At 39.0% G+C, this 20,246-nt stretch overlaps 1 protein-coding gene across 1 annotated transcript in view; it reads left to right on the top strand.

Moving 5' to 3' along the window:
* Positions 1 to 20,246, top strand: part of Rp1 (RP1 axonemal microtubule associated) — a 110,022-nt gene that overhangs the window by 59,908 nt on the left and 29,868 nt on the right. Inside the window, exons 15-16 of the mRNA XM_038348296.1 lie at positions 4,620 to 4,797; positions 17,824 to 17,955. Of these exons, the coding sequence (XP_038204224.1) occupies positions 4,620 to 4,797; positions 17,824 to 17,955 (310 nt within the window). The remainder of the gene's footprint in view (positions 1 to 4,619; positions 4,798 to 17,823; positions 17,956 to 20,246) is intronic.

Raw genomic sequence — 20,246 nt, forward strand, 5'->3', positions numbered from 1 at the left:
TTCATGTAGTCTGTATTGTTGTTAACATTAAGAGGCTACACAACAACCTTTTGTAGATAGAATGAACATACTTTCTGTTATTTTCATCTGAATTCTTCAATCAGTTACTATTGCGTTAGAGATAAAGCAGAGTTGTTTGTTTTTAAGGAAAAGGGAACTATGATGTTTTAAAATTTAGTTATATTAAATATACTTCTCAGTTTCCATTTGAAGGACAGAAATAGATTCCTTGAGCTGCCACTAAAAAAATAGGTATGCAACCATAATCTAGAGAAAATAGAAAACCCGAAATCCCATTAAGTTATTATTCAACTGCTTATCTGAAGGCTTGAAGAGAGGCTTGATTTGAACAGTAGTCAGGAGAAGTTTCCTGGATGATGAATTTTAGAGAGAATAATCACACTTTTCATTATCACAGGGGAGAGAGAGAAAGGCCTTACCCAAACCAATTACAGTGACACAGCAGAGATTTTTAGCGGTGCGGGCGGGAGAGGCGGCCTGTTTGCAGAGCTGTGGTAATTGAAGTGAGGCACACCTTTCTCTTGTTTAGTTTTACTTAAAAGAGTGATAACAGGCAGTTAGGCTCCGGTGTGAAAAGAGCCGCAGTACCAGGCGGTGCACGTGTTGATGCTGGCAGGGAAGATAGTCTCTGGGAAAGGAACTTTAAATTGTGTGAGTCAAGGGCAACTTTCCGAGCCCTTCAGTACAATGTGACGTCAACATTCATCAGGAAAGCTGTGCTGTGTTTAACAGCAAAATAAAGCCCATAAACTTGGTATCTGTGCAGAAATTGGGTTTATTTACAGAAGACCTAAGGTTTAGAAGAATGATTAGATTATAGAAACAAAACATAGTTTGACTAAAATCGACACTGTACGTAAATACACGAATAGTCCGAGTACATGCTCGCTGTTTATTTGAGCTGTTTATTTTTTTTCCCTCTAAAATAGTATATTTTGTAAAATAGTATCTTGGTTCCCCTGACCAGTTCAAAGATTAATCTACTATAGTTCAATAATAAAAGTGACGCTTACCCACATGCTTATTTACTTTATTAGCTTGTCTGGTTGTTAATTTCACTTCTTCCTTGGTTATCTAGATGCAAAACTTGAAAAAAGTTCATAAAGCCAAAGGCTGGTATCACAGGATTCTGTTCTGCAGACCAATGCTAGTTTCTGGTATTAATTATTTTGTCTCTACACAGAAGCAAATTAGAAAAGATCACAATGGCCAAGTGTGAAACAAGTTGTGTAATAAATAATAATACAAGTGATTATAACCCTAAATCTGAAAAATAAAATGGGAAGTTTCAAAACTCTCGTGTAGAAGAATTCAGAGTAAATTGTGTAAGCTATTGCGTGCTCTGAATATGAAGTGAAGTGTTTCCCATGAGCTCACATATTTGAATTTGCTACCCAGATGCCAGTGCAGTTTTTGGGAAAGTTATGAAATCTTTAGAAGATGGTGCCTTGCTGAAGGAAATATGTTACTGGGGTGGCTTTGAAGTTTCACAATCTGGACCCACTTCTTGTCCTTCTTCTCCTGAGTGTAGATTCAGTGAGAACAATCATCTCCCTGCTCCTGCTACCATGCCCTTGTTGGCCTGTGGCCATGTCTTCACCAAAGCCACAATAAACCCATTCTCCTTTAATTTGTCTTAGGTTGGGAAATTTCAGGTTGGAACAAGATAGAAGAAACTTGCATAGGTGGTCTGGCTCCAAGGAGATGAAACATGATTCTCTACATCTCGGGCCCAGGCTTAGCATAACAATTTTCTTCTTTTTTGCAAATTTGACAGTGTAAAACGCTTATGGTGGAAAAGTTTGTTAGGTGCCTCCTCTGTAGTCTTTCTATATTCTATATATCCTATAATCATGAGAAAAACAGACACATTTTAAAAGTGAGCATCCCACCAAACCATTGACCAGTATTTCTGAAAATTCCATGGTTGTCAGAATCAAGGGGAGTCTGATAAACTTACCGCCAAATGGAACCCACGGAGACATGAAGGCTGATGGGGTATATAGGATGGTATCTTGGAGTAGGAATGGGCACTGGGCTGACGTAAAAGAAATCCCCCTATAGTATCAGTTAATAATGCTTCAGTGTTGACTCATTCATTGTAATAAGCATAAGATGGTGACGGCTGCAGAAAGGTGGGATTGATATACCATCTTTCTAAATTTTTTTTAAAATTTAAGGTTCTTTTAAAAAGTCAAGTATATTAAAAAGAAATATCAAATAAAGGAGTAGCCCAAGGCTCCATACTGGAGGAAAAGAGAAGGAATGAGGTTCTTTAGACTGTTATTTAAAAACTACAAAATAATGCGTAACTGGGTAAATGCTAAAACAGTTTTTGGAGACATAAAAAGAAATGTGTTGAAGATCTAGCTGTAAAGACCTTTGCAATATATTCATAAACCTTCTGTGACTTCCATGGTGTAATGTAACAGAAAGGCCGCTTGTTTGTCCCGGCCACCCGGCTAGCTTAGCCCCGAAATAACCACACAGAAGTTGTACTAATGAAATCACTACATGGCCCATTAGCTCAAACTTCTTATTGGCTAACGCTTACATATTAATTTAACCCATTTCTATTAATCTGTGTGTCCCCATGAGGTCGTGGTCTACCAGCAGAGTCTCAGCATGTCTATCTCCGGTGGCGGGTCCATGTCATCTTCTTCTGACTCTGCTCTCTTCCTCCCAGCATTCCGTTTAATTTTCCCCACCTACCTAAGTTCTCTATCAAGGGCCCAAAGCAGTTTCTTTATTAACCAATGAAAGCAACACAAAGACAGAAAGACCTCCTACAGCAGTGTAAGTGTGGAGCATAAGCTGAGCTGACTTCTACAATTCCGTTGCCCCCTTGCCATGTACACATACCAAAAGCTTGTTTAGTGACCTTTGCCAAAACTTTCCTAAATCCACACTCAGCCTACCTCCCCTAATTTATTTGATCTTAGTTAACACTTCTTCTTCTCCTGGATGACTTATTTCATCCCAAATTTAGTGTCATTCTTTTGCGTTTTCCAAGCCTCAGGAACTTGTTTCTACTTCATTATACTTCATGCTATTCTTATCTTTCTTTGTGGTGGATTTTGGTGCTTGACCATGGACAAGCCAAGCAAAAAAAGAAGAAAGTAGACGTTCATTAATTCATAGTTGTAAGACACAGACAGATACTTGTTTCTTACTGACATCAACCTAACATTTGAACTAAGATGAGTTTAGAATCTTCTATTATAAATAAAATAATTGCTAAAAGAAACTAATTCATTCTCACAAAACTCACTTTCTAGAACTCTTAAATCTTACAACATATTTTTCTGAGCTCCAAATAGTGAAATATTTTCTAATATTATGAAATATTATACCTTAAAAGGCAGAGGCAATATCAGTTGTTACTAGTAAGCTTCTAATCTTGACTCTTTTTTTTTGTTTTGTTTTAAGACAGTGTTTCTCTCTGCAGACTTGCCTGTCCTGGAATTCACTATGTAGACCAGGCTGGCCTCAAAGTCACAGAGGTCCACCTGTCTCTGCCTTCCAGCTGTGGGATTAAAGGTGTGTACTATCAGAGTCTGACTTGAATGTTTTACTGACAATCGTTAAATACTTTGTGCCTACTTGAAAATTCAACCTTGAAATTGTAGTCACACGTGAAACTATCAAATGGTTTCCTCTGTAAATGACCATGTGATCAAAGTAGCCCCTTTTCTGTCCTTTAGAGCACTGTCACATCACACATTAGATCACTTTTGGTGACAGTACCATAAGATAGAATTGAAGCTAAAACATGCCTCTCACCTGGTAACATATTTATAATGTTATAAATGTGACATTATTTGTGTCTCTGGTGATAGTAGTATAAACCAGCCTGTGCTGCCAGTTGCATAAAAGCATAGCGATTCAATTATAAGTGGCACACAGAACTTGGTAATGATGATAAACTATCGTGATGGTGTGTGCTTACTTACCATGTACAACTACATTAGAATGTATTTCTTCTTACATCTGAACGTTTGCTATAAAAACAGTATGATATGTCTTAAAGTAAAATAAAACAGCCTCATACATGCTTCCCCCATCTCCGTTACTCCCTGAATTGTCTCTTAGTGATACAAGTATTTTTTTCTCATGCCTTATTGGATCTCATTGATAACCATGGCCATAGAAGTAATAGTCTGTACAATATATATGAAACACACATATTTGTATAAAAGAATTCTGTGATGTTCTAACAATGATTAATGAACTACAGATGCATTTATTAGAATGTATCCTTGCCATGAAGCAATGTATGACTTTATTTTTAAAGGGTTAAATAGATATTGTAATATTCTGTGTTCATTTTTTGGCAGTGAGAAACCCTGAAACGAATACCACGCAGTAACCTCTCCTTAAGCAGAGTTCCTCAGTGAAGGGAGTCCTTTGTTCCTAACCCTGTACGTTCTCTTTGGCCATTGTATGGTCTCTGTTTCTAGACCTTACGAAAAAGTTTTAAAAGGCTTTAGATTTAAGTAGAGGCTTGAAAAGGAAGGAAAGTGTTCTTGAGAATGAGGGGTTTCCAGTTCTGTCCGGTGTTTCCTCACATTTGTGAAATAATGTCATATTGATTGCAGGGCACTGGAGATACGGATTGTCATTTTAAAATCAAGAGGAACCTTGAAAACGCATCTGTAAGTCTGGAATCCCTGAAGAGCCCAGGACTGTTTGTTGGACTTCAACCAGATGGACAGGCCAAACCAGTCATTTACACTAAAGCTGAGAATGTTTGCTTCTACCCACGTGTCATCCAGTGTATGTTCACTTCAAGTTGTTTCACTCTATGATGGTCTGTGTAGAATGTCTGAAACTTTCTCTGCAGTTTTAATAAGAAAATACCCATCCTTAGACTGTTTCTTTATAAAAATGCTAAAAGTAGTGTGAGAAAGACAATGAAGACTGTTCCCCTCAAGTTTTCAAGTAATTAATATAAAGTACAGAGTTTTGGCTGTCTTGAAGCCCTTCATAAACATAAATTGTGTGTGCTCATAGGTATAGCTTTGTCAGGCTGACACAGAACCAGCCAGCACAATTAATTCCGTGCCAACTTGACAATCAAACATATTGCTCTTAAGCTATAACCTCTCTCTCTTGTTAATTCCCAAGATCACACATTACTATCAATATCATAGTATAAAATGCCCCAACTTTTAAAAGGCCCACAGTCTTTAAAAATTAAAACACCTCAAAGTTCAAAGTCTCTTTAAAATATCCAAAGTCTCTTTCAAAATTCAGTTTCTGTTAAAACTTGAAAACCTATTCAAAAGTTCAACATCTCTCAACTGTGGAATCCTACAAAGAAAAAGTGAAATATTCTTTAATTCTGAGAGGGAAGCACCAGGGCAATTCACAATCAGATCAAAGAAAAACAAAACTTTCAACAGTGTAAATAACTCATTGTTCAATGCCTGGGTTTCACTCTAGAGATCCTGGGCTCCTCCAAAGGACCCGGGTCACTTCTCGGGCTTGGCTCTTTGCAGCACACATAGTTTAACTTCTAGGCTTAGGCTGTGTCCACTCCATAGCTTCTGCCGTTTTTGGCAGTCCCATGGTGGTGACATATTCAAAAAGCTGGCTTCTCTGCTACAGTTGGGCTTCACTTTCACTAATGGCCTTCCACCCTGCCACACAGTTCCAAGCCTCATCTGCTCTTCATGACCCTCTTGAGCCATCAAAGTCAGTACCACTTGTGTGACTCTTACACCATTAATGTCTGCTGCCAGCATTAAGTACAACCTTGACTGACTCTGGGACACAGCCTCGTTATGTTCACTCTGAGGAAACACTTTCCAGATCACATCTCCTCCTCCTCCTCCTCCTCCTCCTCCTCCTCCTCCTCCTCCTCCTCCTCCTCCTCCTCCTCCTCCTCCTCCTCCTCCTCCTCCTCCTCCTCCCCTCCTCCTCCTCCTCTCCTCCTCCTCCTCCTCCTCCTCCTCCTCCTCCTCCTCCTCCTCCTCCTCCTCCTTCTCCCCCCTCGTTCTCATTCTTCTTCTTCTGGTTTTACTATTATGTAATATCATTCTGCTTCCATGTATGCCTACACACCAGAAGAGGGCACCAGAATTGAACTCAGGACCTCTGGAAGACCAGCCAAGTGGCTCTTAACCTTTGAGCTATTTCTCAAGTCCCTGCTGACCTCTTCGTAATTACTGTTGACTTCTTAGTTCCAGCTAACCAGCATCAATTGTCCCAGCAAAGACAAGGTATTACTGTACTGATTCTGATATTTTCTTAATCACAGCCCATTTTTCAAGCCCAAAATGACTAGATTCTTAATTCAAGATATGCAATAGCTCCAATAGAGTCTTCAAGAAACCCTCCCACTTCCCTCAGAACTTCACAAACCAGGTGTCTACCATCTGCTTTCCCTTCAATATTCTTATCTTTCAACCTCCCACAGAACAGTACAGCAAAATTTGACTACCCTGTGGCTTTTTTTTGCATTTTAAATTTTATTTTTTAATTCATTTTACATTCCAACCATAGTTCTCCCTCCCACCTCTCCTCCCATACCCCTCCTCACATTCCCCCAACACACCCCCATCCACACCTCCCAAAGGGAAAGACCTGCCATGGAGAGCCAGCAAAGCCTGGGTGCTTGGCTATGGATATCTGCATCGGGTTCCATCAGTTACTGGATGAAGGCTCTATGATGACAGTTGGGGTAGTCACCAATCTGATTACAGGGGAAGGTCAGTTCAGGTACCTTCTCCACTATTGCTAGGATTCTCAGCTGGAGTCATTCTTGAGGATTTCTGGGAATTTCCCTAGCACCAGGTTTCTCCCTAACCTCATAATGGCTCCCTCTATCAAGATATCTCTTTCATAGCCCTCTGACTCCATCTGCCCCCCCCACGTCACCATTCCATTATTTCCTATTCTCATTCCCCATCTCTTCCCCTCTATCACTCCCCACCCCTTCCAGTTTACCCAGGAGATCTCATCTAATTTCCCTCCCCAGGGCAATCCATGATTCCCTCTTAGTGTCTCCCTTGTTACCTTGCTTCTCTAGATCTGTGGATTGCAGTATGACCACCCTTTGCTTTACATCTAGTATCTACTTAGGAGTGAGTACATGCCAGCAGGGCCCATGAGAGTTACAGCAGGTGACAACTAGGGTTCAGCTATCAACCTATCAGAGGAATGGTTATCTGATGGAAGTTGATCCTGTCCAGACAATCCCTGCAGGACCATCAATTCTGGAAACTGTTGCTCACTTTTGCTAAGGCAGTTTGGTGTTTCCCCAATACCAGCATTATAGTGTGTAATCTCACATGATGTGTATATGTAATCTCATGATTGCATCTCAATCTTATGGGCACTTATATCTGTGAGTGTTCAGGAAGATGACTGTTTATTTGACTATATAGCTTTGATATATATAAAGTATATGCATATAATATATGCTGGAACGTGCTTTATAGCTAGATTTATTTGTCCCTTGATGATTATAGACACTTAAAAGCATGCTTTGTTTCTCCTTACTCAGACTAAAATAAGAAAATAACAATTTCTCCTCAGTACAACACAAACTGTACATAATTAGCTAATTTTTACTTTAAAGCAAGTTCAAATTAGACTAATGGCTTTTTATAAATATATCATAAGTGTAAAACCTTACAACTATGCACAAGGTCAGAACCTCAGATGTCCAACTATGGTTACTAAAGAAAAGCATGCCAATTTTTTGTTTTCTAAGTCTGTTAACAAAAGGCCTACATCTCAAAGCTTATCTCAATGGACAATGAACTCCTGGCCCTCTGGTCATGAACTCACTTCTGTGGACCTCTGTTCTGGACCTTTGTGTTGCCATGGAAATGACTCAAATTCCTACTACTTGCCTAGGAATGTATTTTTGACCAATGAGAAACAACTTTTGTATTTTCTTTATCGCTTCAAGGCTCCTGGGGGAAAGAGAGTTTGGTGGTTATGAGAAGAAGCTAGGAACAGTTAGAAGTAGGACAGGAGAATTAGAATAGACACTAAACAATAAAGAAACTTTTACAAAGTATGGAGTGAAAGAGATTCATGCTCTGCCCTCAGATCCCAAACCCCTCACTTGCCATAGCACTCTCTTTGTACCCTGAGGGAGCATTGAGGATGGACTTCAAAATACATACAGTTTTTGTCTTTCTGCGTCTGGGTTACCTCACTCAGGAAATTTTTTTCTAGTTCAATCCATTTGTCTGAAAATTTCATGATGTCATCGTATTTTGCAGCTGAGTAATACTCTTGTGTAAATGTACCACATTTCTTTATCTGTTCTTTGGTTGAGGGGCATCTAGGTTTTTTCCATGTTCTGGATATTATGAATAAAGCTGCTATGAACATTGATGAGCAAGAAGTGTTTCTGTGGTATGATTGAGCATCCTTTGGGTATATGCCCAAAAGTAGCATCATCAGATCAGAACTTGAGATAGACTGATTTCCAGTTTTCTGAGAAATCACTATACTGATTTCCAAAGTGTGCACTTTTATCGGCAATGGAGGAGTGTCTCCCATACTCCACATCCTCTCCAACATAAGCTGTCCTAAGTATTTTTGATTTCAGCTAGTCTGACAGATGTAAGATGGTATCTCAGAGCCATATTGATTTCCATTTCCCTAATTGCTAAGGATGTTGAACAGTTCCTTAAATGTCTTTCAGTCATTTGAGATTCTTCTGTTGAGAAATCTGGTAAGATCTGCACCCATTTTTTATTTGGATTATTTGTTATTTTGATGTTCAGTTCCTTGAGTTCTTTATGTCTTGAAGCTCAGTCTTCTGTCAGATGTAGGGTTGGTGAAGATCTTTTCCCATCCTGTAGGCTGTAATGTTTTCTTGTTGACAGTGTCCTTTGCCTTACAGAAGCTTCCAGTTTCAGGAGGTGACATTTATTGATTGTTGTCCTCAGTGTCCATGGTGTCATATTGTATTTAGGAAGTAGTTTCCTGTGTCCATATGTTCAAGGTTACTTCCCACTTTCTCTTCTGTAAGTGAACCTAGATATATGTTGAGGTCTTTGATCCACTTGGACTTTAGTTTTGTGCATAAGGATAGATATGGATTTATATTCAGTCTTCTACATGTTGACATCTGGTTATATGAGCACCATTTGTTGAAGGTGCTTTCTTTTTTTAGTTGTATATTTTTAGTTTCTTTGTCAAAAATAATATGTTCATTGGTGTATGGATTAATGTCAAGGCTTCAGTTAGATTCCATTGGTTCACACATCTGCTTTTATGCCAATACCAAGTTGTTTTTATCCCTATAATTCTATAGTAGAGTTTAAAGTTATGAATGTTGATGCCTCTAAAAGTTTCTTTAGTGTATAGGAGTGTTTTAGCTATTCTGGTTTTTGTTGTTGTTGCTTTTCCATATGAAGTTGAATATTGTTCTTTCAAGATCTGTGAAGAATTGTGTTGCCATTTTGATGGGAATTGCATTGAATCTGAATATTGCTTTCAGTAAGATTGTCATTTTTATTATGTTAATTCTGCCTAACCAAGAACATGGGAGATCTTTCCATTTACTGATACCTTCTTCAGTTTCTTTCTCAAGGACTTAAAATTCCTGTCAAACAGGTCTTTCACTTATTTGGTTAGAGTTACCTGAAGATGTTTTGTACTTGTGGCTGTTTTAAAGGGTGGTGTTTCCCTGAATTCTTTCTTGACCAGTTTATCATTTGTATATAGGAGGGTTACTGTTTTTGTTGGGTTAATCTTGTATTCTGCCATATTACTAAAGGTATCTATCAGTTGTAAGAGTTCTCTAGTAGAATTTTTGTGGTCACTTATATATGCACTATCATATCATCTGCAGAAGTTTGCCTCTTCTTTTCCATTTTGTGTCCTCTTTATCTCCTTTTGTTTCCTTCTTGTTCTAATTGGAACTTAGATTACTATATTGAACAGGTAGGGAAAGAGTGGACAACCTTGTCTTGTTCCTAATTTCAGTGGAATCATTTGGAGTTTCTCTTCATTTAATTTGATGTTGGCTGTCAGCTTGAAATAAATTGTCTTTATTATGTTTATGAATGTTTCTTGTATACCTGATCACTCCAAAATCTTCATCACGAAGGGGTGGTTGATTTTGTCAAAGATTTTTTTTCAGCATCTAATGAGATGGTCAGGTGTTTTTCTTTCTGTTTATTCATATGGTAGATAACAATGACAGATTTTTGTATGTTGAACATTCCCTGCATCCCTGGAATGAAGCCTAGTTGATCATGGGCCTAGAGACTGGGCTGTCCAGGTAGAAGGCCAGTCACTCACCCTTGGTCCAATTGGTGCAGGTGGTGTCTGTTCCCAGTGGTTATTCTAGCCCAACATTTTAAAGTTCTTCCACAATTGTTCCCCAAACCATGTGATCAGTTCTATTACAGCAATACACAATGATCCTGCTACCAATTTCTGTCTTTAGAGTTACTCTTGCTGTGATGTAACACCATGACTAAAAGCATCTTGGGGGAGAAAAGGGTTTATTTCACTCACATTTGCATGATCTCTCTCTCTCTCTCTCTCTCCTCCTCTCTCTCTCCTCTCTCTCTCTCTCTCATCAGTTCATCCTCAAAAGTTGATGCAGGAGCTGACAAAGCAGGAATGTGGAGGAGGAAGTTGATGCAGAGGCCATGGAGGAGTGCTGCTTGCTGGCTTGCTCAGCCTGCTTTCTTATAGAACTCAATACCCCCACCCAAACACAATTACAAATTGACTCCACCTTCCACATCAATCACTAATTAAGAAAATACTCTACAGACTTGCCTTCATATAGCCAGACCTTCTATAGCCATTTTGTCAATTGATGTTCCCTCCTCTTACCGGGCTCTGCCTTGTATCAAGTTGACATAAAACTAGGCAGCACAGTGCATATGGAATATTTTTCTTTAAAGAATATTTCTATGTAATCTAAGAGAGGGTAAAGTTCTTGGAATGCTTAGCTTATAGCTAGTAATTTTAAAATTTTTCATTTTTAAGGAAACAGTGCAGGATACAGATTATTAAGGTAAAAATAAATGGGCTTTGGTTTTAAAATAAAATGCAGGGGAAAGGAGTTTGAGAATAAGAAATAAGTGGAGATACTCTGGAATAGTTTCTCATAATCTGAGTTCAGGTTCTTTACAAATTAAGGATTTGAGAACTTTGCTTAAATAATTTAAGTGTGATGCATACTGACTTGAACAAAGGGGCCCATGCAGTAGCAATATTGCATTTTAAGATCGTCTCAAAGGTGTTACCTGCTTCTTTCTAAATCTTGCCTAGTGTTGTTTCATGGTTTTTGATTCAACAAAATTCTAGCTCTTTCAAGTCAATATGAATTTTAATTCTATTTCTTTGTAGAGTGTACTTATTTTTCTCTCAAACGTTTGTGTGTTTCAGAGTACATGTATGTGAGTGTGTGTGTGTGTGTGTGTGCGCCTGTGTGTGATATGCATAATATCTTACAGAAGGTGGTTTAGAGCAAGAATATAGCTTGATTTCATGACAGTATATCCATGGCCATTAACTTGACCTATATTTATTTGCATCCACTCCATTTAAACTTTTAGTTTCTGTTTTTAAGATCTTATAAATTGTTGGAGTAGGAAAGCAACGAGTGGCTCCACCCTCTGCTTCACACAGGCTGTCACCGAGTGACACCCCCACTCAGCCAAATGGCTTTGCAATCTGCCTCTGGAGCTCTGTAGGGCAGCAGATGACTGGAGAACACACAGAAGGGGGTGGGGTGGAGTGGAACAGTGAGGAAGAGCTAGCAGGAGCCAGCGAGCTTCTGGAAAAAAGGGCATGAAAGGGCCCATAATAAGGAAGAAGCCAAGAAGAAAAGATGAGGAAGAACAGATAATGATAATTATAAATAAACTTATAAAAATAAACAGTAGAGGAAAAGAGGGCTGACCTGCCGAGAAATGAGAGATCTAAGAGATCACACTTATAGACAAAAAACACTTGACAAACTTTCCAATGTGTTCTGTTATAGAACATGGGAACTTTGCATTTTTTTACCCTGTTTATAGGGGCAACTTCTTATTTTAGTAAGGGCAAAACACAGAGACACTGCCTCAAAGACCTCCTCATAGCACCTTGAATCATGAGCGTCCTGAGGTGTACGGAAGAATTGGTGTTTCTTCGCATGCAGTTCTTGGTACTTCTTTCTCGGGGCTTCTGAGAGGAAATTCCAGTGAGAGGGAACTGCATGTTTGTGTTCAGCATGGACACCTCTTGGCTCCTCGGGCCAATGTGTAGGATTTCCATCTGGAAAAATGAAGAATGAGACTGAATAGCAAGCAACTGTCACTGCTCTCAGAGACTCGTTTTTGAATCTTAACAGACACGGAACATTCCAGAGAAAGAAAACACCAAGCTTGGTTCATGTGTGCAGGGTGCCTTTTGCCAAACGGTAGCCACCACGAGAGTCCTGTGTGATCAGAAATTTATCCTTAGCCCACCAGTTTTCTAAGAATTGCTGAGTTACATGTCAGACCAGGAAAGCAAAGAAGTAGGCACTCAACTGAAACTTATCACACCACTCCTTTTATTTCCTGCTCCCGCAGTAGCTGGCTTCTTTGGATACTGATTACTTACAGCCAGCACTTGGCCCTGTCCCATGGCATCTGTAGATGCAGCATAGTGCTTGGTTCAGAACTGGTAAATTGCGTGTTTGTGCTGAATCAGAAAATGTTGTAACATTCACCCAGTGTCATATCATTCCCGGGTTTTATTTTTATGTGGTAGCATATATACCAAATTAAACATCTCAGATTCTGCTTTGTCATATGTACGTAAGAATAGTAACATTATACTGTGGTAAGGTTTTTTTTTTTATTTTGCTTGAATCTGTGAACATTTGAAATTGCAAGTGTGCATATTTTGAGTAAATAGACCCTATGAAAATATGTGTGGATGTATATTTGAGATGAAAGACGTTGGCAGTCTTCCGTAGGTCCTACAAAAGGACTCTTCAAAACTAATGCAGAAAGTTACTAAAAGCCTCACCTAGCTTGGAGAGGGAGATAGCTCCCTGGCAGAGTGATCCTTTAATGGGCAAAGCCTTTGTTCCCAAGTACCACAAATACAAACAGTTCTCTCGCAGAAAGCTCTTGCAAAGTTGTATGGGTGTGGTAGAATATTTATTAGAACTTTTTCAGTAATTACCTGAGTAATTTTTATAATTTTAGAGTAATATCAATCTTACAGAATCTGCACTATGTAAATGTGGTTAATAGGTTGAATCTTTTCCAGGAAGAAGCGAAGAGTGCAACTAAAACTTTGAAATTGCTCATCTTTAATTATTTGTATTCAACACAGCCCAAATCAAGAACTTTTATTTATTTATTTTTTTGCACAAGCTTTGTCTCACCATTTTCTGAAATTCAGAGTAGAATGTGCCCAATAAGGGAGCTTGGGAGGGGAGGAGAGCATGACAGGAAGAGAACAGGGAGGTTGGGTACTCCTGTAGGCCAAGGGTATGCAAATGAATGGTCTGCCTTTCAATCAGCAAAAGGCTTGGTAACTAGGTGAGCAGGGAGGTGACGATGTAGCATGTGGGCTGGAAGGGCAAGGTTGTCAATATCTAGACCCCAGTTGGCCTCTTGGAAGCTTCTGTAAAGTGAAGACAAGAATGACTTACCTCAGCACTGACGTGAGAACCACGTGAGCTAACATCTAAGGGTGTCCGACTCTCAGTGCCGTACAAGTATTTGCTCTCACAGGCATTGAAGAAAGTATTTCCTAGTGTGTCTTTTACAGTTTAAACAGTTGATAGATGTCCGGAAAGCAAGAAATCGTATTTCATCATCTACTCTAATCACTTTGAGCAAATCACATTACTTCTCTGTAACTTGATTTCTTCGTGTGTAATTTAGTTAGGATTTTGTTTAATTATTGAAAATAGAGAATTTATGATACAACAATTTCCCCAGTATCATCTAGCTGTGGCAGACAGTTTGTATAGAAAAACTTCTTCATTTTCTTTCATGAAATTTTACTTAGATCATATGAACCTCATATATAAAAGAAACTGAAAGCATCTGAAATGAAATGAGCATTGATTATGCTGAACTGGGTATGAGGTCCTCCGTGTATAATCTAGATACATGAGCATGCATGAGTTATTTTAGAGTTTTATTCATTCCTATCACTTCAGGTAATACGAACACTTAACAAACCCAAATAATGGAACCTTCCTCTGCGTGGGGTTACAAGAACCTTAGATTAGTTGGAACTTAAACCTTTCATCAACTTTAGTGCCCTACTCATATAGAGCACTGAACCAAGAGTGAATCCATTCAACATTTTAGGACACAAGCTTAATTCATGCAGAAAACTCGGCCTTTCCTTATTCTATGTCTGGCCAGGTAGTATGGTGTGAGCTATACTATTTTTTAAAAAACGTCAATGGACACTAGCTCAATAACCTCAAAAGATATAGAACTAAAGATATGGGTTAGAGACTATATTTTTTGTGACAGTAAGAATTTCTTGGGTTCATCAAGATCACTCAGTGTTAGGTAAAGGTGGTTTCTGTACAAGTTTGATGGATTGAGTTCAATTCCTGGAACCCATGTGAAGGTGGGAGGAAAGAAACAATGTTGTGGAATATTATTTTAAGATGTTTTACATTTGTTCATGTTGTGAGACATCTGTTTAACGATGCAGAAAATGTGTTGCTTTTTTTTTTTTTTTTTTTTGCTGCATTTGTTTAACTCTGTGAAGCTGTGTTACTGTGCCTGCATAAACCACCTGATGGGTCTAATAAAGAGCTGAACGGCCACTACCCGGCCTCACAGGAGAAAGGATAGGCAGGGCTGGCAGGCAGACAGAATAAATAGAAGAAGAAATCTGGGAGGAGAAGATCAAGGAGCAAGAAAATAAGGGACCTGTCACACAGACATGCAGCCAGACATGGAACGAAAGGAAAAGACATAGAGAAACAGAGAAAGGTAGAAGCCCAGAGACAAGAGGTAGATGGGACAACTTAAGAAAGTCTGACAAGAAATAAGTCAAGCTAAGGCTGGGCATTCTAAAGTAAGAATAAGCCTCCATGTGATTAATTGGGAGCTGGATGGTGGGTCCCTCAAGGAGTAAAGAGTAAAAACAACCAACTACAAAACGATGCAGAAAACTGTCCATTCACTCCATATTTGTGCCATGACATGTGTGTGCCCATATGCATCCAAATGCACTAATAATTCATAATCATAACAATAAGTTTCAGAAAAAGGATTTCTGGTTTGAGCCTTTGAGGGACTCTGTGGCATTTACAGTCAGCAGTGAGCTGCGGGAAGCAAGAAGGCAGGCAGCTCAGCTGTACATGACCCCATAGCTGATGTTAGTGCAAACCTGCGAGTCTGAGCTCAAGTGGGAGATTTAAGCACAGTACAATTTGGTGAAAACCTTTTGGTGATAGTTTCTTCAGTCCTGCACGTGCAACAAAGGATCCATAAGTCTCCTCAGTGAGAAAGTAAAAGAAAAGCAGGTCATATGTGACTATATCTGAGCTCTTTGTAAAGTCCAAAAGATAGGTTCTATAGTTGGACCGAGAAAAATGATTTTAATAGTCTGGGAAGGATTCTGTACCCGAAAAATTCCAGCCACACAGATAGCGAAAGGTCACTAGGCTAGAAAGCTTGTCTGCTCCATCCTTTTGGGGAGGAAAGCAGGTTCTGGGTTTCTTCTCTTGAAGGAACAACCCTGTGGGCTTAACATTCCAGGTTCTCTTAGTGCGTGTTTTTGAGCACAAAGGCTTCCATGCCACTATGAAGTCTCACACACATTTAAGTAAAAATGTGTTCAGAAAGTTCATTTTTGCTTAATTTTGGAAAAAATCTCAAAATAGAATTATTCACATATAAAATCTAACTGTAGTAGTAGCTAATTCATCATTATAAAATGCAACAATTATCTTACCTATAAAATGTGATAGAAATTCATCTTTGTAGTTGTTTATGTCTTTTTTATTATTTAAACATAAAGCACAATGTTTTTTTTCTAATTGGCTTTGTAGAGTCTGGTTGAGTCGTGATGGAACTGACCTTGTGATACCATCAGCTGCGAATAATTAATTTTCTAGGTGGACAATTACAGTTGTTTTGTCTTCATTACCATTGTCATTGTGCATTGCTGCTAACAAATTTTCACATTCAACTTTTGAGTTTTTTAAATTTTAGTTTTTATATTTAAATTTTAATTAATTTTTTTGAGACAGTGTCTGATGGAGCCAGGCTGTTTGTTCTCAAACTCACTATGTACCCAAACAACCAAGGATGGCCTTTGAACTACTGATCTTTTTGTCTCCTCTTCCCAAGTGCTAGGATTAGAGACACGTACCACCATGCTGAATTTTAGGGATTCTAAAGATCAAACTACGGGCTCCGTGTATGTTAGGAAAGCACTCTACCACTTAAGCTATACCCACAGCCCCCACCTTCCCTGACAGTTGTGAAATTAGACAAGAGAGGATACTGGTAGTGTGGTCTCCAGTCTAGAGTGTCATCAGACACTCTAAGAGTGTGAACCAGCTTCTGCGAGTCACCTGCCCCCTCTACATAGAGATGAGACTGGATATGTCATCAACTTTTTGGAAAGTCCCAGATGCAACCTTGAGAATTTAGGCACTTCTTCTTTTTTTTTTTTTTTTGCAAGGTTATGACAGTAACTGGAAGATTGGGTCATATTCCCTCACAGTTCTAAGTATTTATTATGTGCATAGGCAAATGGACCAACCCTAAATTACGTTTAGCAACCATTTCCCTTTAAGTTCTTATTCCATCCCAGTGAACATGTAGAAGTCTAGTCAACTTTCCTTCTTATTTTGAATTCCTTTATTGCTGTCCATCTCCAATGCCAAACATTATGCTATAAATAAACATAATGGGAAAAGCAGTGCTCCATAGGACTTGGTTTTGAAAAGCTCATTATTTTGAAACTGTACCTTATAATCCCTGCAGGACACAAATAAGGCACAATGTCTCAGACAGTTCCTCCAGACACCAGGATACTGCTGTCCGTGTGTCACTCATGTTGTTACGTGTCCCTCACTCCCACCTAGATTTGCAAGCTGTCCACATTTATGAATGGTCTGTGTTTTTGGATGAAGCTGTGGTGCTGCTGTCTATAGTCAGGCTTCTATAGAAACATTGCGATGCATGCTCTAAAACCTGACATTCGTAGTCTAAACGACTGCCATCTAGAGTCATCGCCCCTTCTGTGCTTGATCCTCAATTAACTCAACTTTGAAATTCTAAATAAAAATATCACTTTCAATAGACAGCTTAAATAAACGTCAACGAAGCTGGAGATACCACTTTTGAACCAGTCGAGAGAACTGCTTGCTTTTTGTAGATGAAAGAAAAGCAGCTAGTGGTTTCCTTCATTTATAGATATGTGTGTATTTCTTTGGTTGAATGTTCTAGATTGCACGAAGTTCCATTTGAAGGATGCTTTAGTCAGTCTTCTCTTTTGAGGAAGGCAAAACAGCAGATTACTCAAGTAGCTCCCATTTAGAATCTGTAAGGAAAATATCTCGAACAAGTCATTTGATTCATATTGTGATGTTAAGTTGTTGCTTGGGATACCGAGCAGTGAACAGGCTTTATGGGAAAGGCATTTATGCACAGCGTGCTGGTAAGAATGGAAAGTTGTTTTCTGGGAACTGTGTAATAAGAGTGAAATGATCTGAGCAGGCAAATGCAAACCACGAAAAAACTTAGACTTGATGCTGAGCACATGGGGAACATTCTGAGGAGAAGCAGGGATCTTGAAGTGATAGCATCTTTCAATTTTTTTTTTAAATCTTCATTTCAGTTGGCAGAGAAAACCCAATGGGAATGTCTGCAACACCCAACCAAGGGGAAGAAAAGATTCATGTGCCAAGATACCAGGAAGACCTGCTCCCAAAGTCCACGGCCAGATGCCCCTCACCATTGGCATTAGAAAGTAAGCAGCAGCCTTTGTCTCTTCGTTTGGTTTGTCTCTTTACTTTGCTTCATCCTTGTAATTGCTTTACAAAGAATATTACATTGTTTAATACACTCAAAGTAGTTTCCATTTCCACAATTGTAAAGGTGCATGGACTGTCAACAAAGTACTCCACATATCAAAGGTTTGGGTTTCTAGTTTCTATATTTGTTTGATCGCTTTCTTTTTCTCAAATATACTCCTACTCATAGTTATAATGTACAATAGTAGCAAGGTCTGTGCTCTGTGATGTTCCCGTTGCTAGACAGAAGGAAATGGTGCAGTACTCTTGCTGTCTTGCCCAGGATTTGTGAGCCTGACTCAGCAGACTGGAAGTAAAGTTATCCACCAGCACACCAGCATTTGAGTAATTTTTTTCAATAAACTCATTTTAATAAGAGAACTAGGATGCTACCTTTAATAAAATGGGTTATAAAAAATAATTATTTGCTATACTATTATTTCTTTCAAACAGCAATTGATAAAAATGACCTGCTTGGCAAGATATGCCTCCTGCGTGCAAGGCACCATGAGGGTAGCCAAACCATTAATGGGTTTGATGCCCATTCTGCAAGAGAAAAGTGACGCCTTGTACTGTAAACCTACCCAGGAGCTGGGAGCAAGAGAGGCCATAGTCCCCAAGAGATAACTCAGTGCTTTGTTTTGCTAAATGGGCATGATGTCAAATTGGTGTCTCTCAAACTTCATCAGAGAAACTTACTTCTATAGTGGGTGGCAGCAAGTGCAGAGATCATGGCTAGTCAAACTGTGGAGAAGAGATGGCTGTAGGTTGTCGTGCTTTAATCAGGTCATGTATATCACCCCTCTCAAGACTCAGGGAACCTTGTGAATATGGGATGGGAAAAAATAAGAGGTAAAGGTTGGGGAAGAGTACTACAAAAGTGTTTTCTGGGCATGACCTGCTCATCACATCTGCGAACTCACAAAAGCTGTGGTTACCCATGTAAGATCTACAGAAGATCAGACTTGTTACTAGTTTCAGATGCATGGAGGAGGGACTCTTAAGGAACCCATTCACTATGGGACTATGGGCAGGTAATGGGTTCTGAGGGAATAATTTTCTTCAGAATATAGTCACTGAGAAGTTGCCCATATTCCAGTAAGTAACCCTTACCCCCACCCCACATACAATATGATCATGTGGGCAACCTCAAGTAAACTTGATGAGTAAGAAAGAAGAAGAAGGAGAGAGAGAGAGAGAGAGAGAGAGAGAGAGATCAAAGGAGGACAGAGTGGTCCTACATAATGATAAGTGGTCATTATTGCACCTATGAGATGGCTTAGTAAATAAAGTAACTGTCATGTAAACTTGAGAACCTGAATTTTACAGAACTGATATGGAAATTGGGTCATGGTGCCTAAGGTCTCAGTTTTGGGAGTGTCAAGATAGGTGGCTCTTAGAAGTTCATTGAGTAGCTAACTTAGCCAAATCAATGAATTTTGAGTACAGTGGGAGACTATGTCTCAAAAAATAAAGGTGGAGAGAAATCAAGGAAAGATACTCAATGTCAACCTTCTGTCTAAATGCTTACACCACACACACGTACACACACACACACACACACACACTTTCTCTCTCTCTCTCTCACACACACACACACACACTATACATGCACACACATACACACACATATAGAAAGAGTTGCAGTGGAGAGAGAAATAAGTAAACAGTGATTATTATTGTATGGACAGAGATCATCCAGGCCAAGAGAAAATATCAGAAATTATACATTATTTTTTCATAAATTTTCTCCATTTTTAATTTCATACATAGTATTTTAAAATTAGTTCACTATAACTATTTGTATATGTGAAAAGATCCGTTTTAATTCCAAATCTTTTTTTTAATCACCTTCTCTAGTTTAGTATTTTTTTTAGAAATAATTCAGAAAAAATTCTCTATCCTTGACATACTATTTTTATGTTATTTGAAAGCAGTTTTTAATTCATTTTGTTACTTTTTATTGGTATTTACTGGTTATGTATAAAGACCACAAAGCTAATAAGCAACTTTATGAAAAATCTGTGAGCTCACAACTGTTGGCTCTCATATACCCTTCAGCGCTGGAGCGTTGAGTACAAGTACAGGATCCCTGGGCATGGCAGATGGTTATTGATTATATGTGGTTTTCTTCAGTAGTGGAGTCCCAGCTTCCCAGAACCTTGTTGTGATGAGATCAGCACAGATCACCTCTCTGGAGTCCCCACCCTTCAGAGCCTCCCTCACCCCACATCACCCATGCTCCTTT

Source organism: Arvicola amphibius, chromosome 11, assembly GCF_903992535.2.
Source record: "Arvicola amphibius chromosome 11, mArvAmp1.2, whole genome shotgun sequence".
Lineage (NCBI taxonomy): Eukaryota > Metazoa > Chordata > Mammalia > Rodentia > Cricetidae > Arvicola > Arvicola amphibius.